This window comes from Coregonus clupeaformis, chromosome 1, assembly GCF_020615455.1.
Source record: "Coregonus clupeaformis isolate EN_2021a chromosome 1, ASM2061545v1, whole genome shotgun sequence".
Taxonomy (NCBI): Eukaryota; Metazoa; Chordata; class Actinopteri; order Salmoniformes; family Salmonidae; genus Coregonus; species Coregonus clupeaformis.
The window spans coordinates 67,964,006-67,986,569 of NC_059192.1; the positions used below are offsets into that span (position 1 = coordinate 67,964,006).

Here is a 22,564-nt window from a genome sequence, read left to right on the forward strand (position 1 = left end):
TTGCATAAAATAACCTACGAGAAGTGACTCTGGAACCGTTCAAGTTAGAGACACCCAACCAACTTTCACTTGCTCAGTCTATCCTATCTTATCCTATCCAATCAATCTTTCCAACGACCTACTTTTTCAACTTTAACTAGTACTACCATTACCACTGCAGCCACTACCACTACTATAACTACTAAAACCATAAATACTTTAAAACAAGCTAGCAAGCACACCACATTTTCTTTAGGAAATGTACTTTTCTAGGTATTATTATTATGTTTCTTCTGCAGATTGTTGAAAAAAATCAAATTCCCGTGAGATGGTAAGGCATACGAAGTTGCAACCTTGCATGGTGGTAAAGGGCGAAGAGCCACACCCTTTCATGTAATGCCATGCCAATTGGCCACATGGTGGCGCTATAACAAGTGATTGAAAATGCACATTTTCTGCCAATTTTGAATTTAGTGAAAATCACAAAAAACACTATTCCTCTGGCACCGAATGATCGATATGCACAAAACTTGAAAAATGGCATCTATGGACCAAGCTTTTTTTTAGGCCACTACTGACCAATAAACATTGACATGGGCAAGGTCTTTCACATAAATGCATATAACTCCGACACGGATAATCGTATTGTAAAAAACTTGGTACACATCTTCCAAACACTGTCAAGACTCAGTATCTCTAAGCACATTCAGATCGACCACACAGTGGCGCTATAACGGGGACATGTTTATATCTCTTGATTTGTTGGAAATTTGGCACACATGCTCAGGGATATGAGATATCCTGTAAAGTTTGGTTCAGTTTGGCCACATTGTGACGCTGTTGGACAGAAAAAATCATTCATGCAAGCACATTGGCTCATATCGGCCATATTGTTTGAGCAAGAGCCTTGGAAAATATTTGAAGATATCCATCTATAGATGCTACATACCAAGTTTGGTGACGATCGGTAGAGCGGTTCTGTATATGTTTTAAAGCAATCAACCTCATAAAGATGGTCGAGAGAATGCCAAGAGTGTGCAAAGCTGTCATCAAGGCAAAGGGGGGCTACTTTGAAGATGATCAAATATAACATATATTTTGATTTGTTTAACACTTTTTGGGTTACTACATGATTCCATATGTGTTATTTCATTTTGATGACTTCACTATTATTCTACAATGTAGAAAATAGTAAAAATTAAGTAAAACCCTTGAATGAGTAGGTGTGTCCAAACTTTTGACTGGTACTGCATATTGTAGCACATCCTAGGGAAATTTCCAGTTGTCCTAATGGCAGCAAAGTGGGCCTACAGCTTGAACGCCGACATTGCTGCTTGCAGCTTTAATTATTATTATTATCATTATTATTATTAATATTATTATTATATGTCCTGTTCCCGTGAACCAGTGCTGATGTTTCCATTGTTAAGTGGATCACTCTATTATTTATGTGTTTGACTGACAGTTGTGGTTCATGCGTTCCTCAGAGTTCGAAAGAACACATTACCCAGACGTCTTCGCGCGAGAGAGATTAGCCAACAAGATTGACCTTCCAGAGGCACGGATACAGGTATTTTAGTTTTTTACCCTGGGTCGTGTTCATTAGGCCAAGCACAGGAAAACATTTGATGAACCCTTTACAATCATGGGAATTGGCCTATATGGATAGGGCTAAATTCAAATGGAAATGCATAACTATGGTAGCAATTAAAAGGGAATAGTTTGGAAATTATGGGGAAATTATTAGACTAAAGTTGAGCACACAACAGTTCACCTGACGCAAGACTGAATCTAAACATATTACACTGTTGATTTTATGAGCATTTTACACATTTTCGCCGCATTTGTTGATAGCCACATCTTAAAATATGATAACAATATTACTGGAAAATTTGGGGTAGGTGCAACATAAGACAAAAAACTACAAGGGTTTGTTTGAGTGAGAGGTCTAACTGGTGTCTCCAAGTAATTTCAATGCACTTTTATGACTCAAAGAAGAGTCTTCTCCTAGCTGTGCTGTTGAGGAATTAGAGCAAGCACACTTGTATATGTTTTGTTTGGAACACAGCCCTGCATTTTCCCTACTCTGCTGACAAGATTTTTGCTCCACTCCGCTCATACAGGAGAAATAAAGGCCTAGTGCAATATTTGTTTTTGTTTTATATTAATTCTCTTTTAATTGTGGTTCATCAGGGGGTTCTGCAACAGCCTCGGCACCCCTACTTCCCGCGGCTATGCTACCTGGAACCAAAAAATGTTCTGCTATGGGGACAGCCGAAGAACCCTTTTGGAACCCAAAATGTACAATGGAGTCATGAGTGCATTCAGATGCCTGGTTTGCTGCAAATTTTCTTCACAATACAACAAACATAGGCTCATTCTGTTCAGGACAACCCAGGGTATAACGCCTTGTCATCTTTTAACTGTACATCAAACATAGTGATTATAAATGTTGACACTATATTACATGAGTTTTAAGATATGGAAATGTGAAGTGCACATTTGGACTCACAGGTGTTTGGCTTGCTTGTATGACATCAAAGCGGTATTTATTATAATCCTCAACATCTCATCTTTAAAAATACATAGAGTCCTCTTAATTTACAGCATTTCCCTCACCCAGACAACAAAACATTTGCAAAAGTTGCCAAATTAGAGGGAGGGATTGGGGCAACTTCTTGTCACTCGCGGTGCTCAAGTTCAGAACGGCTGTCAGTCAAAACCCATACAGCGCTGTGAAGCAGATACCCTGAGCTCTGATGTCATGTATAGCATGTTACTGTACAGCCACATGCTTATCAGTGTCCAAATCTGCCATTTCAACCCGTATACGGGTACGAGTGTAAAGGGCTACAACATTTTGCAACAGAAAACGAAAATGAGTCCAGATAGTCTTTAGCTGTTTCCGTCTGTTTGGTACCTAATGAACACAACCCTGCTTTCTCATGCCATGTGGAAATAACTTGGCATAACTGAGATCAGCAACATGACAGTGTTCATTGACACATCTCTGTGATTGACAGGTATGGTTCTCCAACCGAAGAGCCAAGTGGAGGAGAGAGGAAAAGCTTCGCAACCAGAGGAGGTCAGGGGGTGGGACTTTCGGTTCCCAGGCTCACGCCCCCCTAAGCACTTCCTTCAACACCTCTGTCAACCACCATCAACATGGCAGTAGTTCAGGTTAGTGATGACTTCGTGTGTGATATCATTGACAGCGTCTTTATGTTCATTTATCCAATTATACTTAATTTCAAAGACAGAAGACAAAGGGGACAGTGGTACTTACAAACTGCATTCTTGTCTTCTACTTTGCAGCAATAGTCCAGGTGAATTCTTTCTAAACCAATATGCCAAGTCATTTCCATCAAGCACTGTCAAAATACTTTTTTGTGCCAGTTTCCCTAACAGAGATTAAGTCCTGCAATCTCCAATGAAAGTGATTTTTAGTCCAGGACTAGGCTGGGGCACCCCCTAGTGGGTCTAGACACTGTGTCTGGGAAACCGGTCCTTAGTGAATAAGTCCAGGACCAAAATATGCATCATGAATTATAATTAGTGGTAGTAAAATAACAGAATCCCACAGAACTGACCTTTTCAATATGATGTACTAGATTACTAAATAGGGGGAAATAGATCTATATAGCTCTGTCTATATCATTGCCCCTATCACATTTACCTAATATAATTGTATATGCTGATTAGCAGATACCAAAGCAACCTACAGTAAAGTGAGTTCAAACATTTTTGAATGTGTATCATGGTCCCTGCAGGAAATGAACCCACAACCGGGCCGTCGCTAAGTTCTTACCAACTGTGACACTCAGTGTTTGGGTATGTCTCTCTCATTAGGTTCTATGCTGAGTCAGAGCGTGTCTACCCTGCCCAGCTACAGCTCTCTGTCCGTCCTCTCCACTGGAGTCCAGGTGGGCCGTTCATCATTCACATCATTAGAACCTATTGACTATCCTGGGATGAGTTTGTTTCCTCAAAAGCTTAATTTGTAGCACTGTATTTGTCTCAACAACCCAGCAGAGAATCTTAATTGAACATGCTTCTTAGTTAATAGCTAAGGATAGTGGCAGATCTTACTTCATATATTTTGTTTGTGTAAAAAGGCCCGAAATTCAGGACTAGGATTAACTGGCCCATGAAGTTCTGTGTTTTTATAGAAAAAGGGAAAGGGGGAGAGATGTCAAACTAACAACCTGAAATTATGTAAATAGGGATTGTATGGGTCTCAAGAGGAAGATGCCAAAGGAACTGGTGTTTTGGATGATTTACATTCGAGGTATCAGTGTTGGATGACTGGTTTCATAAAGGTGTTTTGAATACCCCTTTCAAGTAAGGTGTTACTGATTAAACAATATAGGCCTACAGTGCCATCATTATGTGCCACCATCAATGAAGGGCCACCATACAATTGCGCTGCTATCTTTAGTCCTTGGGCCAGTGGAACAATTTGTCCACTTTGGGGTGGCAAATGTTTGATGGTATTAAATTGTTTTCCACAAGCCCCTGATCAAATGTACACTACTTGACCAAAAGTATGTGGACAACTGCTCGTCGAACATCTCATTTCAAAATCATGGGCATTGATATGGAGTTGGTCCTCCCTTTGTTGCTATACCAGCCTCCACTCTTCTGGGAAGGCTTTCCACTAGATGTTGGAACGTTGCTGCGGGGACTTGCTTCCATTCAGCCACAAGAGCATTAGTGAGGTTGGGCACTGATGTTGGCCGATTAGGCATGGCTCGCAGTCTGCGTTCCGATTCATCCCAATGGTGTTCGATGGGGTTGAGGTCAGGGCTCTGTGCAGGCCAGTCAAATTCTTCCACACCGATCTCGACAAACCATTTCTGTATGGACCTCGCTTTGTGCATGGGGGCATTGTTATGCTGAAACAGGAAAGGGCCTTCCCCAAACTGTTGCCACAAAGTTGGAAGCACAGAATTGTCTACAATGTCATTGCATGCTGGAACTAAGGGGCCTAGCCCGAACCATGAAAAACAGCCCCATAATTCCTCATCCACCAAACTTTACAGTTGGCACTATGCATTGGGGCAGGTAGCGTTCTCCTAGCATCCGCCAAACCCAGATTAGTCTGTCGGACAGCCAGATGGTGAAGCATGATTCATCACTCCAGAGAACGCGTTTCCCCTGCTCCAGAGTCCAATGGCAGCGAGCTTTACACCACTCCGGCTGCGCATGGTGATCTTAGGCTGCTCGGCTATGGAAACCCATTTCATGAATCTCCCCCGATTAACAGTTATTGTGCTGACGTTGCTTCAAGAGGCAGTTTGGAACTCCGTAGTGAGTGTTGCAACTGAGGATAGACGCACTACGCGCTTCAGCACTCAGCGGTCCAGTTCTGTGAGCTTCTGTGGCCTACCACTTCGCAGCGGAGCCATTGTTGCTCATAGATGTTTCCACTTCACAATAACAGCACTTACAGTTGACCGGGGCAGCTATAGCATGGCAGAAATTTGACAAACTGACTTTTTGGAAAGATGCCATCCTATGACGGTGCCCGTTGAAAGTCACTGATCTCTTCAGTAAGGCCATTCTACTGCAAATGTTTGTCCATGGAGCTTGCATGGCTGTGTGCTCGATTTTATACACCTGTCAGCAACAGATCCAAATCCACTCATTTGAAAGGCTGAACACATACTTTTGTATATATAGTGTATATACGATAGACTCTCCCAAAAAAATGGCTTTCTATATTTTTCACACCTTTATGTACTGTATCTTGTTGTATGGGAGTATATGCAATAGAATGTTCGCAAGCTGATAAAGGAATGTTGAGACAAGTTGGAATGTTCATATGCTCATTTAAACTACAATGTTACAAATAGCAGAACTAGACATTTCTTTTAGGGAAATCGGTATTTTAGGGACAGTTCAAGAGATCCAAATCTGGTACCGTATTTGTTTTATAGTTGCCATCTTTAATTGGTTGTTGTATAGCAATACTCAGCATGTGTTAAGTATACACCGGGAGTCAGGAAGCAGGTGCAGAAGGTGAGTTTAATCATGATAAATGCAGATAAACAAAACAAGAGAACCATACAGAACGTGAATCAAAACAAAACTACCTAGTGACTGATGGCTACTGAGGGCTAAATAAAGGGAGCGTAATCAAGGAAATAATGATGTCCAGGTGTGCGTAATGATGGGGAGTAGGTGTGCGTAATGATGGTTGCCAGGACATGTGGTTAGTAGACCAGCGACGTCGAGCGCCAGAGCAGTGGCGCGGGAGTAGGCTTGACAGTACCCCCCGACGCGCGGCTACAGCCACAGGACGATGCCGGCCAGTAGGATGGCCCCGAGGGCGAGGAGTGGGCCGGTCCGGGTGGTGGAGATGGAAATCCCGGACAATGTTGAGGTCCAGGATGACGGCCACCGGGACCCAACAGCGCTCCTCAGGACCGTACCCCTCCCTGTCTACCAGGTACTGGAGCCGACCCCCACGACGTCGGGAGTCCGGGAAGGACCTGACGGCATAGGTGGGGTTCCCCTCGATGTCCAGGAACCACCGGTCTGAGGAGGGAAAAATGAAAAGAGTAGTTCCGGTAGTTGGTGGGGGGTTGTAGACGATAAGTTACCTCATTGACCCTCTGGAGTACCTAGTAGGGACCCACAAACTGGGGGTTCAGCTTCCGGTAGGGCAGGCGGCGAGGGAGGTTCCTGGTGGAGAGACAGACGCGATCACCAGGATGGAACAAAGGAGCCTCACTGCGGTGGCGGTCCGCTTGATCCTTCTGACGGCGGACGGAACCACTCGTCCACTGCAGGGGCCTCAGTCTGGCTCAGAGTCCACGGAGCCAGGGCCGGCTGCTATCCCAGGACACACTGGAAGCGAGTCAGCCCGGTGGAGGAATGACGAAGTGAGTTCTGGGCGTACTCCGCCCAGGGAAGGAACCGGGCCCACTCCCCCTGTCGGTCCTGACAGTGACTCCTAAGGAACCTCCCTAGCTCCTGGTTGATCCTCTCCACCTGCCCGTTGGACTGAGGCCGGTACTCAGATGTGAGGCTGACCGTGTCGCCCAGCTTCTCCATAAATGCTCTCCATACCCGCGACGTGAATTGGGGACCACAGTCAGAAACTATGTCCTCTGGTAGTCCATAGTGCCAGAAGACCTGCTGAAATAGTGCCTCAGCGACCTGGAAAGCGGTTGGCAAACCCCATAAACTGTTGGAGACACTTTATTGTGGTTGGGACTGGCTATGACCTGACTGGTTCGACCTTCCTTTCATCCATGCTCACCCCCTGCGGGCTGATCCGGTATCCCAAGAAGGAGACATCGACCTGATGGAACTGGCACTTCTCCGCTTTAACATAAAGGCGGTTATCCAGGAGGTGTCTCAAGACTACTCGGACGGGAGTGATGTGATCCTCCAAGGTGGCCAAATAGACCAAGATGTCGTCAATATACACGACCACCTGGCACCAATCATGTCCCGGAACACCTCGTTCACGAACGCCTGAAACACTGACGGAGCATTGGGTAGTCCATAAGGCATCACCAAGTACTTGTAGTGCCCAGACATCGTGCTGAAGGCAGTTTTCCACTCATCCCCCTCTCGGATGTGGATAAGATTGTAGGCGCTCCGCAGGTCCAGCTTCCTAAAAAATCGGGCCCCACAGAGCTGTACGATGGCGACCGGTACCAACGGGAGAGGGTAGCGGTACTGAGTTGTGATGGAATTGAGACCTCTGTAATCGATGCAGGGATGCAGACCCCCGTCCTTCTTGGTCACGAAGAAAAAGCCTGCCAATGCAGAAGAGGTGGATGAGCCGCCTCTCTGCTCTCATGGATCCCGGGTTGCTGAAGCTGGTGCCCCTCCTGACCACAATAGGCGCAGAGCCCCCAGCTGTTTCCTGCGACGCCGCTCTGCTGTGGGGAGGTGTGTGGACCCTATCTCCATGGGTTCAGGCTCTGCCTCAGGACGGCCAAAGGAGGGAGGCGAGTGGCGAGGTGGGCACGGGCGGTCCCAAAGAAGGTTATCCAGATGGATGGCCTTTGCAATGAGTGCGTCCAAGGAAAGGTTGTCATCCCGACACGCCTACTCCGTCTGGACCTCTTCATGCAGTCCTCTCAGGAATAAGGTGCGGAGCGCCGGCTTATTCCATCCACTGGAGGCTGGCACACTCCGAAAGGTGATGGCGTACTCCGCAGCGGTCTGGGCACCCTGATGGAGTTGGAGAAGTTGCTCACCTCCCTCTCTGCCCTCTGGAGGATGGTCAAAGACCGCCCAGAACAGAGCCATGAACCTCTCGTAGGAACACAGCTCCTCCGCTCCTCTCTTCCAGACTGCCGTAGCCCACTCCAACGCCCACCCGGCCAGCAGGGAAATGACTGTGGCAACCTTGGACCTCTCGGCGGTGGGGGCTCCCGTCTGATGGGAGAAATGGAGGGAGCACTGGAGTAGGAAGCATGGCATTTCGATGTATTACTGTCATGCTTCTCCGGAAGGGACAGTCAGGTATCACTGACCTGGGTGGACTGCTGGGTAGGCTGGGGGACTGGCTCACTGTGACGATCCATGGTAGGAGGCCCTCTGATGGTGGTATGAAGATCTTCTCTGGTGGTGTTGAGGTGGTGGAGAACGCGGAGGACCTCCTCCATAACCGTACCCAGTTGCGTCAGCTGGTCGTGGAGCGTCTAGAACATGGTTTTATCTTCTGCTGCTTCCATATGTCGAGGTAGTATTCTGTTACATATACGCCGGGAGCCAGGAAGAAGGTGAGTTTAATCATGATAAATGCAGATAAACAAAACAAGAGAAGCGTACAGAACGTGAATCAAAACAATACTACCAAGTGACTGATGGCTACTGAGAGCTAAATAAAGGGAGAGTAATCATGTAAATAATGATGTCCAGGTGTGCGTAATGATGGTTGCCTGGACCGATGGTTAGTAGACCGGCGACGTCGAGTGCCGCGGGGGGGAGCGGAAAAAAGGCGTGACAGCATGCTAAAATGAAAGGTGTGCTCTGTCATTTGTTTAGTTGTCCCAGCAAGTTAACACAAAGATTTAGTTAAAAACAAATTATTTGTAAAAAGGAACATTGAAAAAAAGATTACGATCCCCAATAGCTAACGACGCAATGTTAGCTAATCTTCCTAGGATCTAACACCAATGAATAAGACATTACAAACAATTACAAATTAAGACTTTACAAACATTTAACAAGTAGACAAAACAGACAATTAAAATACCTGACAGGTAACACATTTAACATTCAGTTGATGCTTTCTATTTCCTGTCCAGTCATATGGTCTATTTCATTAGATGTTATTTAAAAAATGTCTTGAAGGTGGATTTACTTTTTGCCTGAGAAATATGGATTGGTAAAGAGTTCCATTCAGCTATTGCTCTTTTTAAAACTGTAGATTTGTCCTTGGCTTGGGTTGTCTTAGATGCCCTGAATTTACCTGTCTGGTTTGGTGGTTATGCGTGTTGCTAGTATGTACTAACTGGTCTGAGAAATACTGTGGTTTTTTGAAAAATATAACATTCCTAAAGAAAATCAGAAGACTGGATAGTAATTTGCTTTCAACGTGAAGCCGTGAGAGATTCTGATAATATTCATACGGATAGAGCAATGAAGAGCTAATCTGACAGCCCTGTTTTGAGGGATTTTGATATATATCTTTATTTTCTGCAGATGACCACATATCTGGACTGGATGATGTGATAGGACCAGGGATTGAATCACCTGATTCAGAGTGCTATACGTTACATACTCTGAACATTTTCTTGTAACAGAAATTCTGACCATGATAAAGCTGCGTACAACATGATGCCTAGTAGTTTAGTTTTTGTCACGCTCTACATGCGTTCCATTCATTGACAAAATAAATTGGGGATCATCAGCAAGCATATATCTTGAACCAAGTACAATACATTTAGTTTTAGAAATGTTCAACACCAATTTGTTCATATCAACCCACTCAGACACCATTCTTAGTTCACTACTCAGTACATCTGTTAACTCATTACATTCTGATGCTGCGCTATACATTGTAGAGTCATCAGCATACATTACCACTCTTGCTTTGTTCATTACTGAAGGTGTAGAGAAGAGTAGAGAGTAGAGTAGAGAATGGTGATTATAATCTCTTCTGTCCCTGACCATCATGATCTTAAAATGATGCTCGCTAACCTTCAACCTTACAAGTTATTTAATGAAATATGTTACTTAATACCTTTGTAGCCATTAGCTCATTGGCTAGTTGACTAATTTAATAGAAATTATGCAATTGGTGATTAGAAAAAATCCAGCCTTTTAACAATTGGACCATTGCTGAGGCCCTCAACATCAACAACCCTGTCACGCCCTGACCTAGAGAACTCTTGTTGGTTGGGTCAGGGTGTGAGTTCAGTTTGAGATTCTATGTTATTGTATTTCTATGTTGGATTCTAGTATTTGTATTTCTATGTTTGGCCGGGTGTGATTCCCAATCAGAGGCAGCTGTCGCTCGTTGTCTCTGATTGGGTATCATACTTAGGTAGCCTGGTTGCCTACCTTAGTTGTGGGATCTTGACTCGCGTTTGGCTTGTTGTGTTGTAGCCACTGTTTGAGCTTCACGTTTCGTTGTTTTGTTATTTTGTCAAGTGTTTATTCGTATTAATAAACATGTACGCATACCACGCTGCACTTTGGTCTGACCCGTCTCTCAACGATCGTGACAGAAGATCCCACCAAACAAGGACCAAGCAGCGTGCCCAGGAGCAGCAGACACCCTGGACACAGGTGGGAAAGACATTTTGGACTTGGGAGGAGATATTGGCTGGTAGAGGACCCTGGGCGAAGGAGGAAGCCCAGGAAACGGCGACTCAAAAGGACTCGGTCACGAAGAAAGCCCGAGAAGCAGCCCCAAGAAAAACATTTGGGGGGGGCACACGGGGTGGACGACGAGGCAGCAGGAGGCCGTGAAAGGGCTGACTGTAGAGGAGGAGGCCGCTATTTTAGGGGTCCTCCAAGACCTGCGGATCGACAGTTTAAGAGAGGATTGCGGGGGCTGATAGGGAGAATAGAGCAGGAGAGCTCCCTTAAAGAGGAGGCGCTGCAGGAGGCCCGTAGGAAGAAGGAAGTAGTGGAGGCACGGAGAGAGGAGTTGGTCAGGCAACAAAAGGACTGTGTGTTCATTGAGGAACCTAGGTATGCGGAGATACGCACTGTGTCGCCAGTGCGCATGCACAGCCCAGTGCGTCCTGTGCCAGCGCCCCGCACGTGCCGTGCGAAAGTGGGCATCCAGCCAGGACGGGTTGTGCCGGCTCAACGCTCCTGGTCTCCAGTGCGCCTCCACGGTCCAGTATATCCTGCGCCAGTCCTACGCACTGTGTCGCCAGTGTGCGTTCACAGCCCAGTGCGTCCTGTGCCAGCGCCCCGCACGTGCCGTGCGAAAGTTGGCATCCAGCCAGGACGGGTTGTGCCAGCTCTAAGCTCCAGACCTCCAGTGCGCCTCCACAGCCCGGTACGGCCAGTGCCAGCTCCCCGCACCAAACCAGTGGTGTGCATATCCAGTCCAGTACGGCCCGTACCTGCTCCCCGCACCAAACCAGTGCTTCGTGTAGCCAGCCCGGTAAGCCCCGTAGCTGCTCCCTGCACCAAACCAGTGGTGCGCGTATCCAGTCCAGTACGGCCCGTACCTACTCCCCGCACCAAACCAGTGGTGCGTGTTGCCAGCCCGGTACGCCCCGTACCTGCTCCCTGCACCAAACCAGTGGTGCGTGTATCCAGTCCAGCACGGCCCGTGCCTGCTCTTCGCACCAAACCAGTGGTGCATGTCGCCAGCCCGGTACGCCTCGTACCTGCTCCCCGCACCAAACCAGTGTTGCGTGTCGCCAGCCCGGTAAGCCCCGTACCTGCTCCCCGCACCAAACCAGTGGTGTGCGTATCCAGTCCAGTATGGCCCGTACCTGCTCCCCGCACCAAACCAGTGGTTCATGTCTCCAGCCTGGTACGCCCCGTTCCTGCTCCCCGCACCAAACCAGTGGTGCGCGTATCCAGTCCAGTACGGCCCGTATCTGCTCCCCGCACCAAACCAGTGGTGCGTGTCGCCAGCCCGGTACGCCCCGTACCTGCTCCCCACACCAAACCAGTGGTGCGTGTATCCAGTCCAGTACAGCCCGTACCTGCTCCCTGCACCAGACCAGTGGTGCATGTCTCCAGTCCGGCACGACCCGTGCCTGCTCCCCGCACCAAACCAGTGGTGCGTGTATCCAGTCCGGCACGGCCCGTGCCTGCTCCTCGCACCAAACCAGTGGTGTGTTTCTCCAGTCCGGCACGACCCATGCCTGCTCCTCACACCAGACCAGTGGTGCATGTTCCCAGTCCAGCTCCAGTCAGCGGCTCCACTCCGGAGCCAGAGTAGTCCGCTCCACCAGTGCCTAGTCCCACTCCGGTCAGCGGTTCCACGCCGGAGCCAGAGCAGTCCGCTCCACCGGTGCCCAGTCCAGCTCCAGTCAGCGGCTCCACTCCGGAGCCAGAGCAGTCCGCTCCACCGGTGCCAAGTCCAGCTCCGGTCAGCGGTTCCACTCCGGAGCCAGAGCAGTCCACTCACCGGGGTCCAGTTCAGCTTCAGTCAGCGGCTCCACTCCAGACCCAGAAGTCAGCCCCTCTCCAGGGTCGTCCCACACCAGGGTCCAGACAGGGCTTGGTGCATCGCGGGAGGATTGCCGATCCAGGCCCAGACGTCAGCCCCCTCCAGGTTCGGGGTCTCCCACACCAGGGTCCAGACAGGGCTTGGTGGACCACGCTGCACCTTGGTCTGACCCGTCTCTCAACGATCGTGACAAACCCTCAGCAGCCACTAAACAATACATATTTCAGAAGACCCTATACTACAATATACTTCTATTTTCATAAATAGTGTAACTAGACACCATCTATAAAGGCTGTAAACCTAAGGATTTAATACTTCACCAGCTATGTAAGTTGATGCCCTCATCATCAAGTGGTTTGTTATAACGTTATTGGAATGCAGTGTATATGACAGGATTCAAGACATAGATTTTGTATTTAACAAGATAGATGCCTTTAGGAATGTTAAAGATCAATTTTTAATTGTTTGAAAATTTGGGATGCAAATACTGACCAAAAAACAGTTATATTAAGTGTTTTTTGTATATACACATTTTTTTTGCTAATATAGTACTAAGATGATATATTTTGCAAACCTGGCCAAATTGGTTGTGTTATCGGCATGATTATAAAAATGTTTTAATTATCATTAGGTATATTCCACCTATTATTGAAAGAGTTGTAGCAATGGCAGACCAATACAATTAAAACCAAAGGAGCTGGTTGGCGGCCATATTGGAAAATGTGTACCCTATGGTTAAATCAGCAATAGCTAGGCATCATTGTTTAGACTTTTCCTAGCTTTATGTTAAGTTTGGTGCAGTCATTATGAAGGCATTTTGCGAAAATGGGTTACCTGTACCTCTTTGCTGGATGTACTACATTCCAATGGGATTATATATAGGGTGCAATGTACGGGGCCGGTTTCACGTCACATTTCTTGATGTAAACACAATTTATAGAATCATATTGCATATCATTTTAATTAATAGACGTCAGTGAATGCTTCTACAACATGATATATTGGAAACAGCTACAACACTCTGGAATTCTGACATCTTTTGGGGGATATTTTTACCACTATTCTGGTAATATTTTGCTAAATACATATAACTGACATACTTGGGCCATCATTTTGGGTTGTCCTCATTGTAACACACATTTTAAGGCATTATTGGTCTTATTATACCAGTTATTTATTCAGTTATGTACATGCAAAATCAATGCAGTTCCTCCTCATTGAAATTAATGGTGGCTGGGACTGATTATAGATTAAATCTATGATGAATCTATGTAGCTAAAAAAACTTCCTCAAAGGGTCTCCTTGTTCTGTGTGAAATGTGTGTAGTTATCATCTAGGGTGCCATGTGATAATAGAGCACATCTCAAAAGTGTCCATTCTAGGACTATGTACCCCAAAATGTACATTTTGCATACAAAAATCAAACATCTAATTTCTATTCTCCTTTTCTATTCACTTTTCTATTGTGCCTCATCCTTCCTTTGTTGCTCATGTTATTGTCTTTTCATTCACTGTCTTTGATTCACTGTGTCTGTGATTCCCTGTCTTTAAGTAGACAGTGTCGTCCCAGTCTGCCATCTCTTACTCTTGCATGTTACCCCCGTCCCCTTCCACCCCGCAGACCTTTGACTCTTCAGCATATCCCTCCCATATTCCTCCACCGTCCTCTGCCAACTCAAACACTGGTGAGTTTTACAGTGTGTGTGTGTGTGTGTGTGTGTGGGTCGGTCAATCGGCAATACAATTATATTCTCTTCGCTATACTTTTACTGGTAAAAGGCTTCAAATCTTATCATTGTCTGCATCCAACAACTTTTATGAAATTCAACTTTTCTGAAAACACACTATCTTTTGTTCTCCCATCCTATATTTTTATTTCACTCTCTCCTTCTTCACTCTCATTCTCTCTCTCCTTCCTCTTTCTCTCTCATCTGTCCGTCTTTCTTTCCTTCCTCCTCCTCTCATATCTTTCTCCCTCTCTTATATTCTCTCTCTCCAACCCTGTTCTCTCTCCTTGCCCCCCCCAATCTCTCAGGGCTAATTTCTCCCAGGGTTTTGGTACCGGTGCAGCTTCCTGGGAACGAGCAGAGCATGGGCCAGAACCTCGGTCAGTACTGGGCCAGACTACAGTGAGAGAGGGGGAACGAGAATCGACTGAGGGGACCATCAAAAAAACAAAGGCATATTATGAGAACGAGAAGCATAGAAGCTCATTGATATGGCGTGGCTAGTTGTTCCCTAAGCATCAGTGGTGAGAGGCTGCATATACTGTGAAGATTCCTTTTTTGACTCGATTATCATAAAACAATCACCTTTTACAAACATGTTTAACCTCTACGGGATCGGTGTCCCGTATACGGGACGGTTGAGCTAACGGGCTCAAATTTGATATGCATGACTGTTGTAAGTAACAGCAAACTTTCCAGGACATAGACATGTCTTATATGGGCAGAAAGCTTAAATTCTTGTTAATCTAATGGCACTGTCCAATTTACAGTAGCTATTACAGTGAAAAAAAGACCATGCTATTGTTTGAGGAGAGTGCACAAAAACAAAAAACGTATCACGGCAACTGGTTTGATACATTCACCTCTGAAGGTAAATAATGTACTTACATTCATCTTGCTCTGATTTGTCATCCTAAGGGTCCCAGAGATAAAATGTAGCATAGTTTTGTTTGATAAAAACCATTTTTGTATTCAAATGTAGGAACTGGGTTCTACAGTTTGAACCCCTGCTGTCTCTGGCTCCACACCCACCCCGCCAGGCCATCTAGATGTGTTAGTGTATAAGCTAATGATCCATCATGTATGACAATCCTGGAAGTGTGTAAACTTACATTTTGTATTACCATATAATTTTTGTATGTTCTCTATAGTTATGTACTTGAAAATGTATCAATTGACCAATTCGGCACATTTGGGCAGACTTCATACAAAATAGTCCAGTATTGCAATGCTTCACTGGATCAATCTGAAACTTTGCACACACACTGCTGTAATCTAGTGGCCAAAATCTAAATTGCGCCTAAACTCCTATATTATATTGTGGCCTTTCTCTTGCATTTTAAAGATGATGGAACAAAAAAAAATCTAATGTGTTATATTCTACTACATTAATTTAATTTCACATTTCCACAAACATCAAAGTGTTTCCTTTCAAATGGTATCAAGAATATGCATATCCCTGCTTCAGGTCCTGAGCTACAGGCAGTTAGATTTTGGTATGTCATTTTAGGCAAAAAATGAAAAAAAAAGGGTCCGACCCTTAAGAGATTAAAGCCTATCTCTCCTATCTGCAATCAGCTAGAGCCAAACAGACTATTTTGTGGTGAAACAAATGTTGTGAAACAATTAAATTCCAATGGACGCCCAAGTCAGGGTTGGAGTCAATTCCATTTAAATTCCAGCCAATTCAGAAAGTAAACCAAATTCAGATTCCAAGTTTTCCTCATTTCAAAAGCATTGAAGAGAATCGGAATTGGAATTACAGTGTACTTCCTGAATTGAGTGGAATTGAAATGGAGTTGAACCTCACCTTGGCCACAGTATTGATGTATAACAATACAGTTATAGAGAATATCACATTTATGGAAGGAAGAATGCAGCACATTTTAGAACAACAATCATCCTCAGATTCGTAACAAGGACTTCAATGATAGAGCCATCAGTTTACATATTCATCAGCCAATGACAATCAAGTATCATCAGCCACCATGCAATAAGAGGTGGTGTTCAGGTTAGCAACCAATCAAAAGCAAAGACCTTAGCGATTGATAATCAAGAAGAGCCAATGATCAACCACGATCTTGCATTGACAGCAATGCACGGTTTAAAGGTAATTTCAGATTGAGCAGACATATGCAGCGTCTACCATGAAAGCGGTCTCCGTGAATGCGGGAACATTGCCTTTAAAAGGTGCATTGTCGACAAAACACGATCAGATTGAATCCCGGCCTAACTAAAACTACAAAAGCAACAATATTATGAAGAGCACTGGATCAATGACCAACTGAGCATGACCAAATATTACATAGCACTCAATCAATCATTCATAAACATTAATCAAACACATTGTTGAGTTTATGACTCTAAACCGTATAATTATTTTTGTCTAGACATCTCCGTTGCTTCTCTCTTTAATGAACTGTAATTTATTTATCTATTTGTCATTTCACATTTGTCACATGACCCCTGTGTGTTTTTTTTTTTATCGTTGTGGGACTTTGCTGTGTTAGCACTATGTATAAGAAAAGTAATCCCTTTTGCGAAGGCATTTGAACCCTTTAATGAAAATAAAACTATGTGGAATGAGAAACTTAGTTTAACTTTTATTTTGGAGTTGATACCTACAGTAGCCCGGGATTCAATCAAATCCGCCATATCAATGTTTGCAGTGTCTTAGATGAGAAACTTCACACCATGCCACACACTTCCTGTTCTGAAAAGTGAATGGATAGGCTACCTGTGAGGGGAGTTTACCTGGTAGTAGTTGTAGGTTTTATAGAGTACCAAGACCAGTACCCAAGACATTTTTAAAAAATGCTACAGTATTTTAAATGAGTAAATGATACTGAAGCAAATTTTCCCTAAGGGGACAATAAAGTCAGTAAAGTAAAGTATTCTATTTTTTTTACCACGGGAAAAAGAGCTAATGCGTGAATACTGCAATGTGTTTTTGATTGATTTGAGCCTAGCCTACTTCTGTTTGTGTGCCTCATTTATTGTGGACTGGACCAATTGGTCCTGCATCCCTACCTTGTGCAACCTTGTAATTCAAACCCCAGACTAATGTAACCGGGTAGGAACCCAAGTTTTGGTCTGTGTTTCATGTGGGACCGTAATTAATGTTGGACAGATAGAAGGTATTATACAAAGATTATCTATTATATTGACAACATAGTAGAGAGACCGCTTTAAGACGGAAGGAGGCAGATCAGGTTGGACCATTCTAGCCAATGAGAAGGTAGATACGCATGTGAACAACAAGCACAACTCCGATATAAAGGAATTTCTTACTTCGTGGTCTTATTTTAATTCACAGATTTTGGGTGGAGTAAACCCTCTCGCTTCGTCTCTTCTCCTCTCTGTATAAAATCACCTCTTCGTTTTCTCCAGGGTACTGGGTAGAGCTTTGTACCTGAAGGTCCTTTGTGCATAGCTGCAGGAAGTAGGGGTGCTGAGGGCACCCGCTGAAATGTTTTAATTAAAATAAAATAAAATAAACATATACACTACCAGTCAAAAGTTTGGACACACCTAGTCATTCAAGGGTTATTCTTTATTTGTACTGTGTTTTACATTGTAGAATAATAGTGAAGACATCAAAACTATGAAATAACACATATGGAATCATGTAGTAACCAAAAAAAGTGTTAAACAAATCAAAACACTGCTCAAAAAAATAAAGGGAACACTTAAACAACACAATGTAACTCCAAGTCAATCACACTTCTGTGAAATCAAACTAGGCAATTAGCAAGACACCCCCAATAAAGAGACCACTTCTCAGTTCCTATCCAATGCGAGCTGTGGCAAGAAGGTTTGCTGTGTCTGTCAGCGTAGTGTCCAGAGCATGGAGGCGCTACCAGGAGACAGGCCAGTACATCAGGAGACGTGGAGGAGGCCGTAGGTGGGCAACAACCCAGCAGCAGGACCGCTACCTCCTAATATTTCTTGGTCCGTGGTGTGTAATGAGGAGCAAACAGACGCTGCACTTGACACATTTATGAAATTGCTTATTCCAGTTACTATTAAGTATGCACCCATTAGGAAAATGACTGTACAAACTGTTAAATCCCAGAGGATTGATGAAAAATTGAAAAACTGTATGGTTGAGAGGGATGAAGCAAATGGAATGGCAAATAAGTCTAGCTGCACAACCGATTGGCAAACATTTTGCAAATTGAGAAATCATTTGTTTAAACTGAATAAAAACAAGAAGAAACGACACTATGAAACAAATATAAGTTACATAAAGAATGAGAGTAAAAAGCTTTGGAGCACCTTACATGACATTTTGGGAAAAAAGGCAAACTCAGCTCCATCATTCATTGAATCAGATGGCTCATTCATCACAAAACCAACTGATATTGCCAACTACTTTCATGATTTTTTCATTGGCAAGATTAGCAAACGTAGGCATGACATACCAGCAACAAACACTGGCACTAAAAAATCCAAGTATATCTGACCAAATTATGAAAGACAAGCATTGTCATTTAGAATTCTGTAAAGTGAGTGTGGAAAAGGTGAAAAAATTATTGTTGACTATCAACAATGACAAGCCACCGGAGTCTGACAATTTTGATGGAAAATTACTGAGGATAATAGCGGACGATATTGCCACACCTATTTGCCATATTTTCAATTTAAGCCTACTAGAAAGTGTGTGCCCCCAGGCTTGGAGGGAAACAAAAGTCAGTCCGCTACCTAAGAATAGTAAAGCCCCCTTTACTGGCTCAAATAGCCAACAAATCAGCCTTTTACAACCCTTAATAAACTTTTGGAAAAAATAGTGTTTGACCAGATATAATGCTCTTTTACAGTAAACAAATTGACAACAAACTTTATAGGTTAGGACATTCAACAAGAACAGCCCTTACACAAATGACTTATGATTGGAAAAATTGATGAAAAATTGATGATAAAAAGATTGTGGGGGCTGTTTTGTTAGACTTCAGTGTGGCTGTTGACATTATCAATCATAGTCTGCTGCCGGAAAAACGTATGTGTTATGGCTTTACACACCCTGCTATATTGTGGATAAAGAGTTACCTGTCTAACAGAACACAGAGGGTGTTCTTTAATGGAAGCCTCTCCAACAAAATCCAGGTAGAATCAGGAATTCCGTAGGGCAGCTGTCTAGGCCCCTTACTTTCTTAAATCTTTACTAATGACATGCCACTGGCTTTGACTCTATACAGTGGGGGGAAAAAGTATTTAGTCAGCCACCAATTGTGCAAGGTCTCCCACTTAAAAAGATGAGAGAGGCCTGTAATTTTCATCATAGGTACACGTCAACTATGACAGACAAACTGAGAGAAAAAAATACCAGAAAATCACATTGTAGGATTTTTAATGAATTTATTTGCAAATTATGGTGGAAAATAAGTATTTGGTCACCTACAAACAAGCAAGATTTCTGGCTCTCACAGACCTGTAACTTCTTCTTTAAGAGGCTCCTCTGTCCTCCACTCGTTACCTGTATTAATAGCACCTGTTTGAACTTGTTATCAGTATAAAAGACACCTGTCCACAACCTCAAACTGTCACACTCCAAACTCCACTATGGCCAAGACCAAAGAGCTGTCAAAGGACACCAGAAACAAAATTGTAGACCTGCACCAGGCTGGGAAGACTGAATCTGCAATAGGTAAGCAGCTTGGTTTGAAGAAATCAACTGTGGGAGCAATTATTAGGAAATGGAAGACATACAAGACCACTGATAATCTCCCTCGATCTGGGGCTCCACGCAAGATCTCACCCCGTGGGGGTCAAAATGATCACAAGAACGGTGAGCAAAAATCCCAGAACCACACGGGGGGACATAGTGAATGACCTGCAGAGAGCTGGGACCAAAGTAACAAAGCCTACCATCAGTAACACACTACGCCGCCAGGGACTCAAATCCTGCAGTGCCAGACGTGTCCCCCTGCTTAAGACAGTACATGTCCAGGCCCGTCTGAAGTTTGCTAGAGTGCATTTGGATGATCCAGAAGAGGATTGGGAGAATCTCATATGGTCAGATGAAACCAAAATAGAACTTTTTGGTAAAAATTCAACTCGTCGTGTTTGGAGGACAAAGAATGCTGAGTTGCATCCAAAGAACACCATACCTACTGTGAAGCATGGGGGTGGAAAATTCATGCTTTGGGGCAGTTTTTCTGCAAAGGGACCAGGACGACTGATCCGTGTAAAGGAAAGAATGAATGGGGCCATGTATCGTGAGATATTGAGTGAAAACCTCCTTCCATCAGCAAGGGCATTGAAGATGAAACGTGGCTGGGTCTTTCAGCATGACAATGATCCCAAACACACCGCCCGGGCAACGAAGGAGTGGCTTCGTAAGAAGCATTTCAAGGTCCTGGAGTGGCCTAGCCAGTCTCCAGATCTCAACCCCATAGAAAATCTTTGGAGGGAGTTGAAAGTCTGTGTTGCCCAGCGACAGCCCCAAAACATCACTGCTCTAGAGGAGATCTGCATGGAGGAATGGGCCAAAATACCAGCAACAGTGTGTGAAAACCTTGTGAAGACTTACAGAAAACGTTTGACCTGTGTCATTGCCAAAAAGGGTATATAACAAAGTATTGAGAAACTTTTGTTATTGTCCAAATACTTATTTTCCACCATAATTTGCAAATAAATTCATTAAAAATCCTACAATGTGATTTTCTGGATATTTTTTCCTCATTTTGTCTGTCATAGTTGACGCGTACCTATGATGAAAATTACAGGCCTCTCTCATCTTTTTAAGTGGGAGAACTTGCACAATTGGTGGCTGACTAAATACTTTTTTCCCCCACTGTATATGCGGATGACTCAACGCTATACATGTCAGCTATGTGTCACGGATTCTGCCGAGGCTGCCCCTCCTCCTTGCTCGGGCATGCTGCGGCATTCGTCATCACCGGAATACTAGCTACTGCCGATCTATGTTATATGTGTCTATGTTGCACCTGTTGTCTATGTCACACACCTGTTTCCCATTTGTGTAATCACGCCTACCCTATTTAACCCAGTGGCTCCCAATGTGTTTTGTGCGTGGTTGTTTTTCGTTTCGTGTGTCGTATGGTGAGCGGGTTAGTTCCTTCCTGCGTGAAGGTATTGCTGTGTTGTTTTCTTTACTCAAGTTCAGTAAAGTATGTTTCCTCGAGTTCTGTGTCCTGCGCCTGACTTCGATCCACCGCATTACACTGACACTCGTTACAGAACCACTCACCATCTATGGAGTCAGCAGGTACAGCTCGTCAGTCCGAATCTATGGAGGAACGTTTTCAACGACAGGAGAGTGTCATCGAGGCGCACAGCACCGCCATGGAGAGGGTGATGAACACAATGGACCGTTGGGAGAGAGGTGGCCTTCCCACACCTCCTCCAACCACTCTACCACCCATACCACAGTCCACCTCTTCTCCACCTGGGCCCAGTGGGATTCGGCTCTCGCTCCCGAGGGCATATGACGGTACACCAGCTGGGTGTAGGGTTTCCTGCTCCAGGTGGAGCTCTACCTGGCAACTATCCACCCGGCACCCTCGGGATACGAGAGCGTGTCCGCCCTCATCTCCTGTCTGTCGGGGAAGGCGCTCGAGGGGGCCAACGCCGAGTGGGGAGGAATTGACGCTGCATCGGTCCGCTACGAGGAGTTCACCCGCCGCTTTCCGGCCGGTATTCGATCATCCACCAGAGGGGAGAGCAGCGGGCGAGCGTCTGTTCCACCTACGACAGGAGAGGAGGAGCGCCCAGGATTTTGCGCTGGAGTTCAGGACATTGGCAGCCAGCGTGGGATGGAATGAGAGGGCCCTGATCGACCACTATCGGTGCAGCCTAAGACAGGACGTTCGGCGGGAACTGGCCTGCAGGGATACCAATCTCAATCTGGACCATCTGGTGGAGATGTCCATCAGGCTGGATAACCTGTTGGAGACCTGTGGACGTTCTGATCAGGGCTCATTCATTCCATCCCCCAGCACCTCCGACTCTACCCCCATGGAGCTCGGAGGTGCTGCACTTAGGGAGACCAGGAGAGGGGCCGTCCCCTGCACCAACTGTGGCCGCAGAGGACACACTGCGGTTTGGTGCTGGGGAGGGTCCCCAGGGAGTCGAGGCAGTAAGCAGAGCACTGGTTGACCATCTCAGGTGAGTAGGCACCCGACTCACGCAGAGCTCCCTGTTGGTCAGTTGTTTATAGAGGTTGTGTTTCCGGAGTTTTCTCCTCATTCCCAGCATAAGGCGCTAGTAGATTCAGGCA

General features: G+C 45.1%; 1 protein-coding gene across 3 annotated transcripts in view; it reads left to right on the forward strand.

Moving 5' to 3' along the window:
- LOC121572738 (paired box protein Pax-6-like) overlaps positions 1–14,991 on the forward strand; it is a 50,469-nt gene extending 35,478 nt beyond the window's left edge. The window contains exons 4-5 of one of the 3 annotated variants that reach the window (XR_006001901.2): positions 14,151–14,280; positions 14,631–14,991. Coding sequence is in view for 1 of the 3 variants with exons in the window: in XM_041884764.2 (XP_041740698.1) it covers positions 14,155–14,280; positions 14,631–14,728 (224 nt within the window). In the remaining 2 variants the exon portion in view is untranslated. The remainder of the gene's footprint in view (positions 1–14,150; positions 14,281–14,630) is intronic. The other 2 variants (XR_006001902.2, XM_041884764.2) reach the window with 2 other exon arrangements.
- The last annotated feature ends 7,573 nt before the right edge of the window (positions 14,992–22,564 follow it).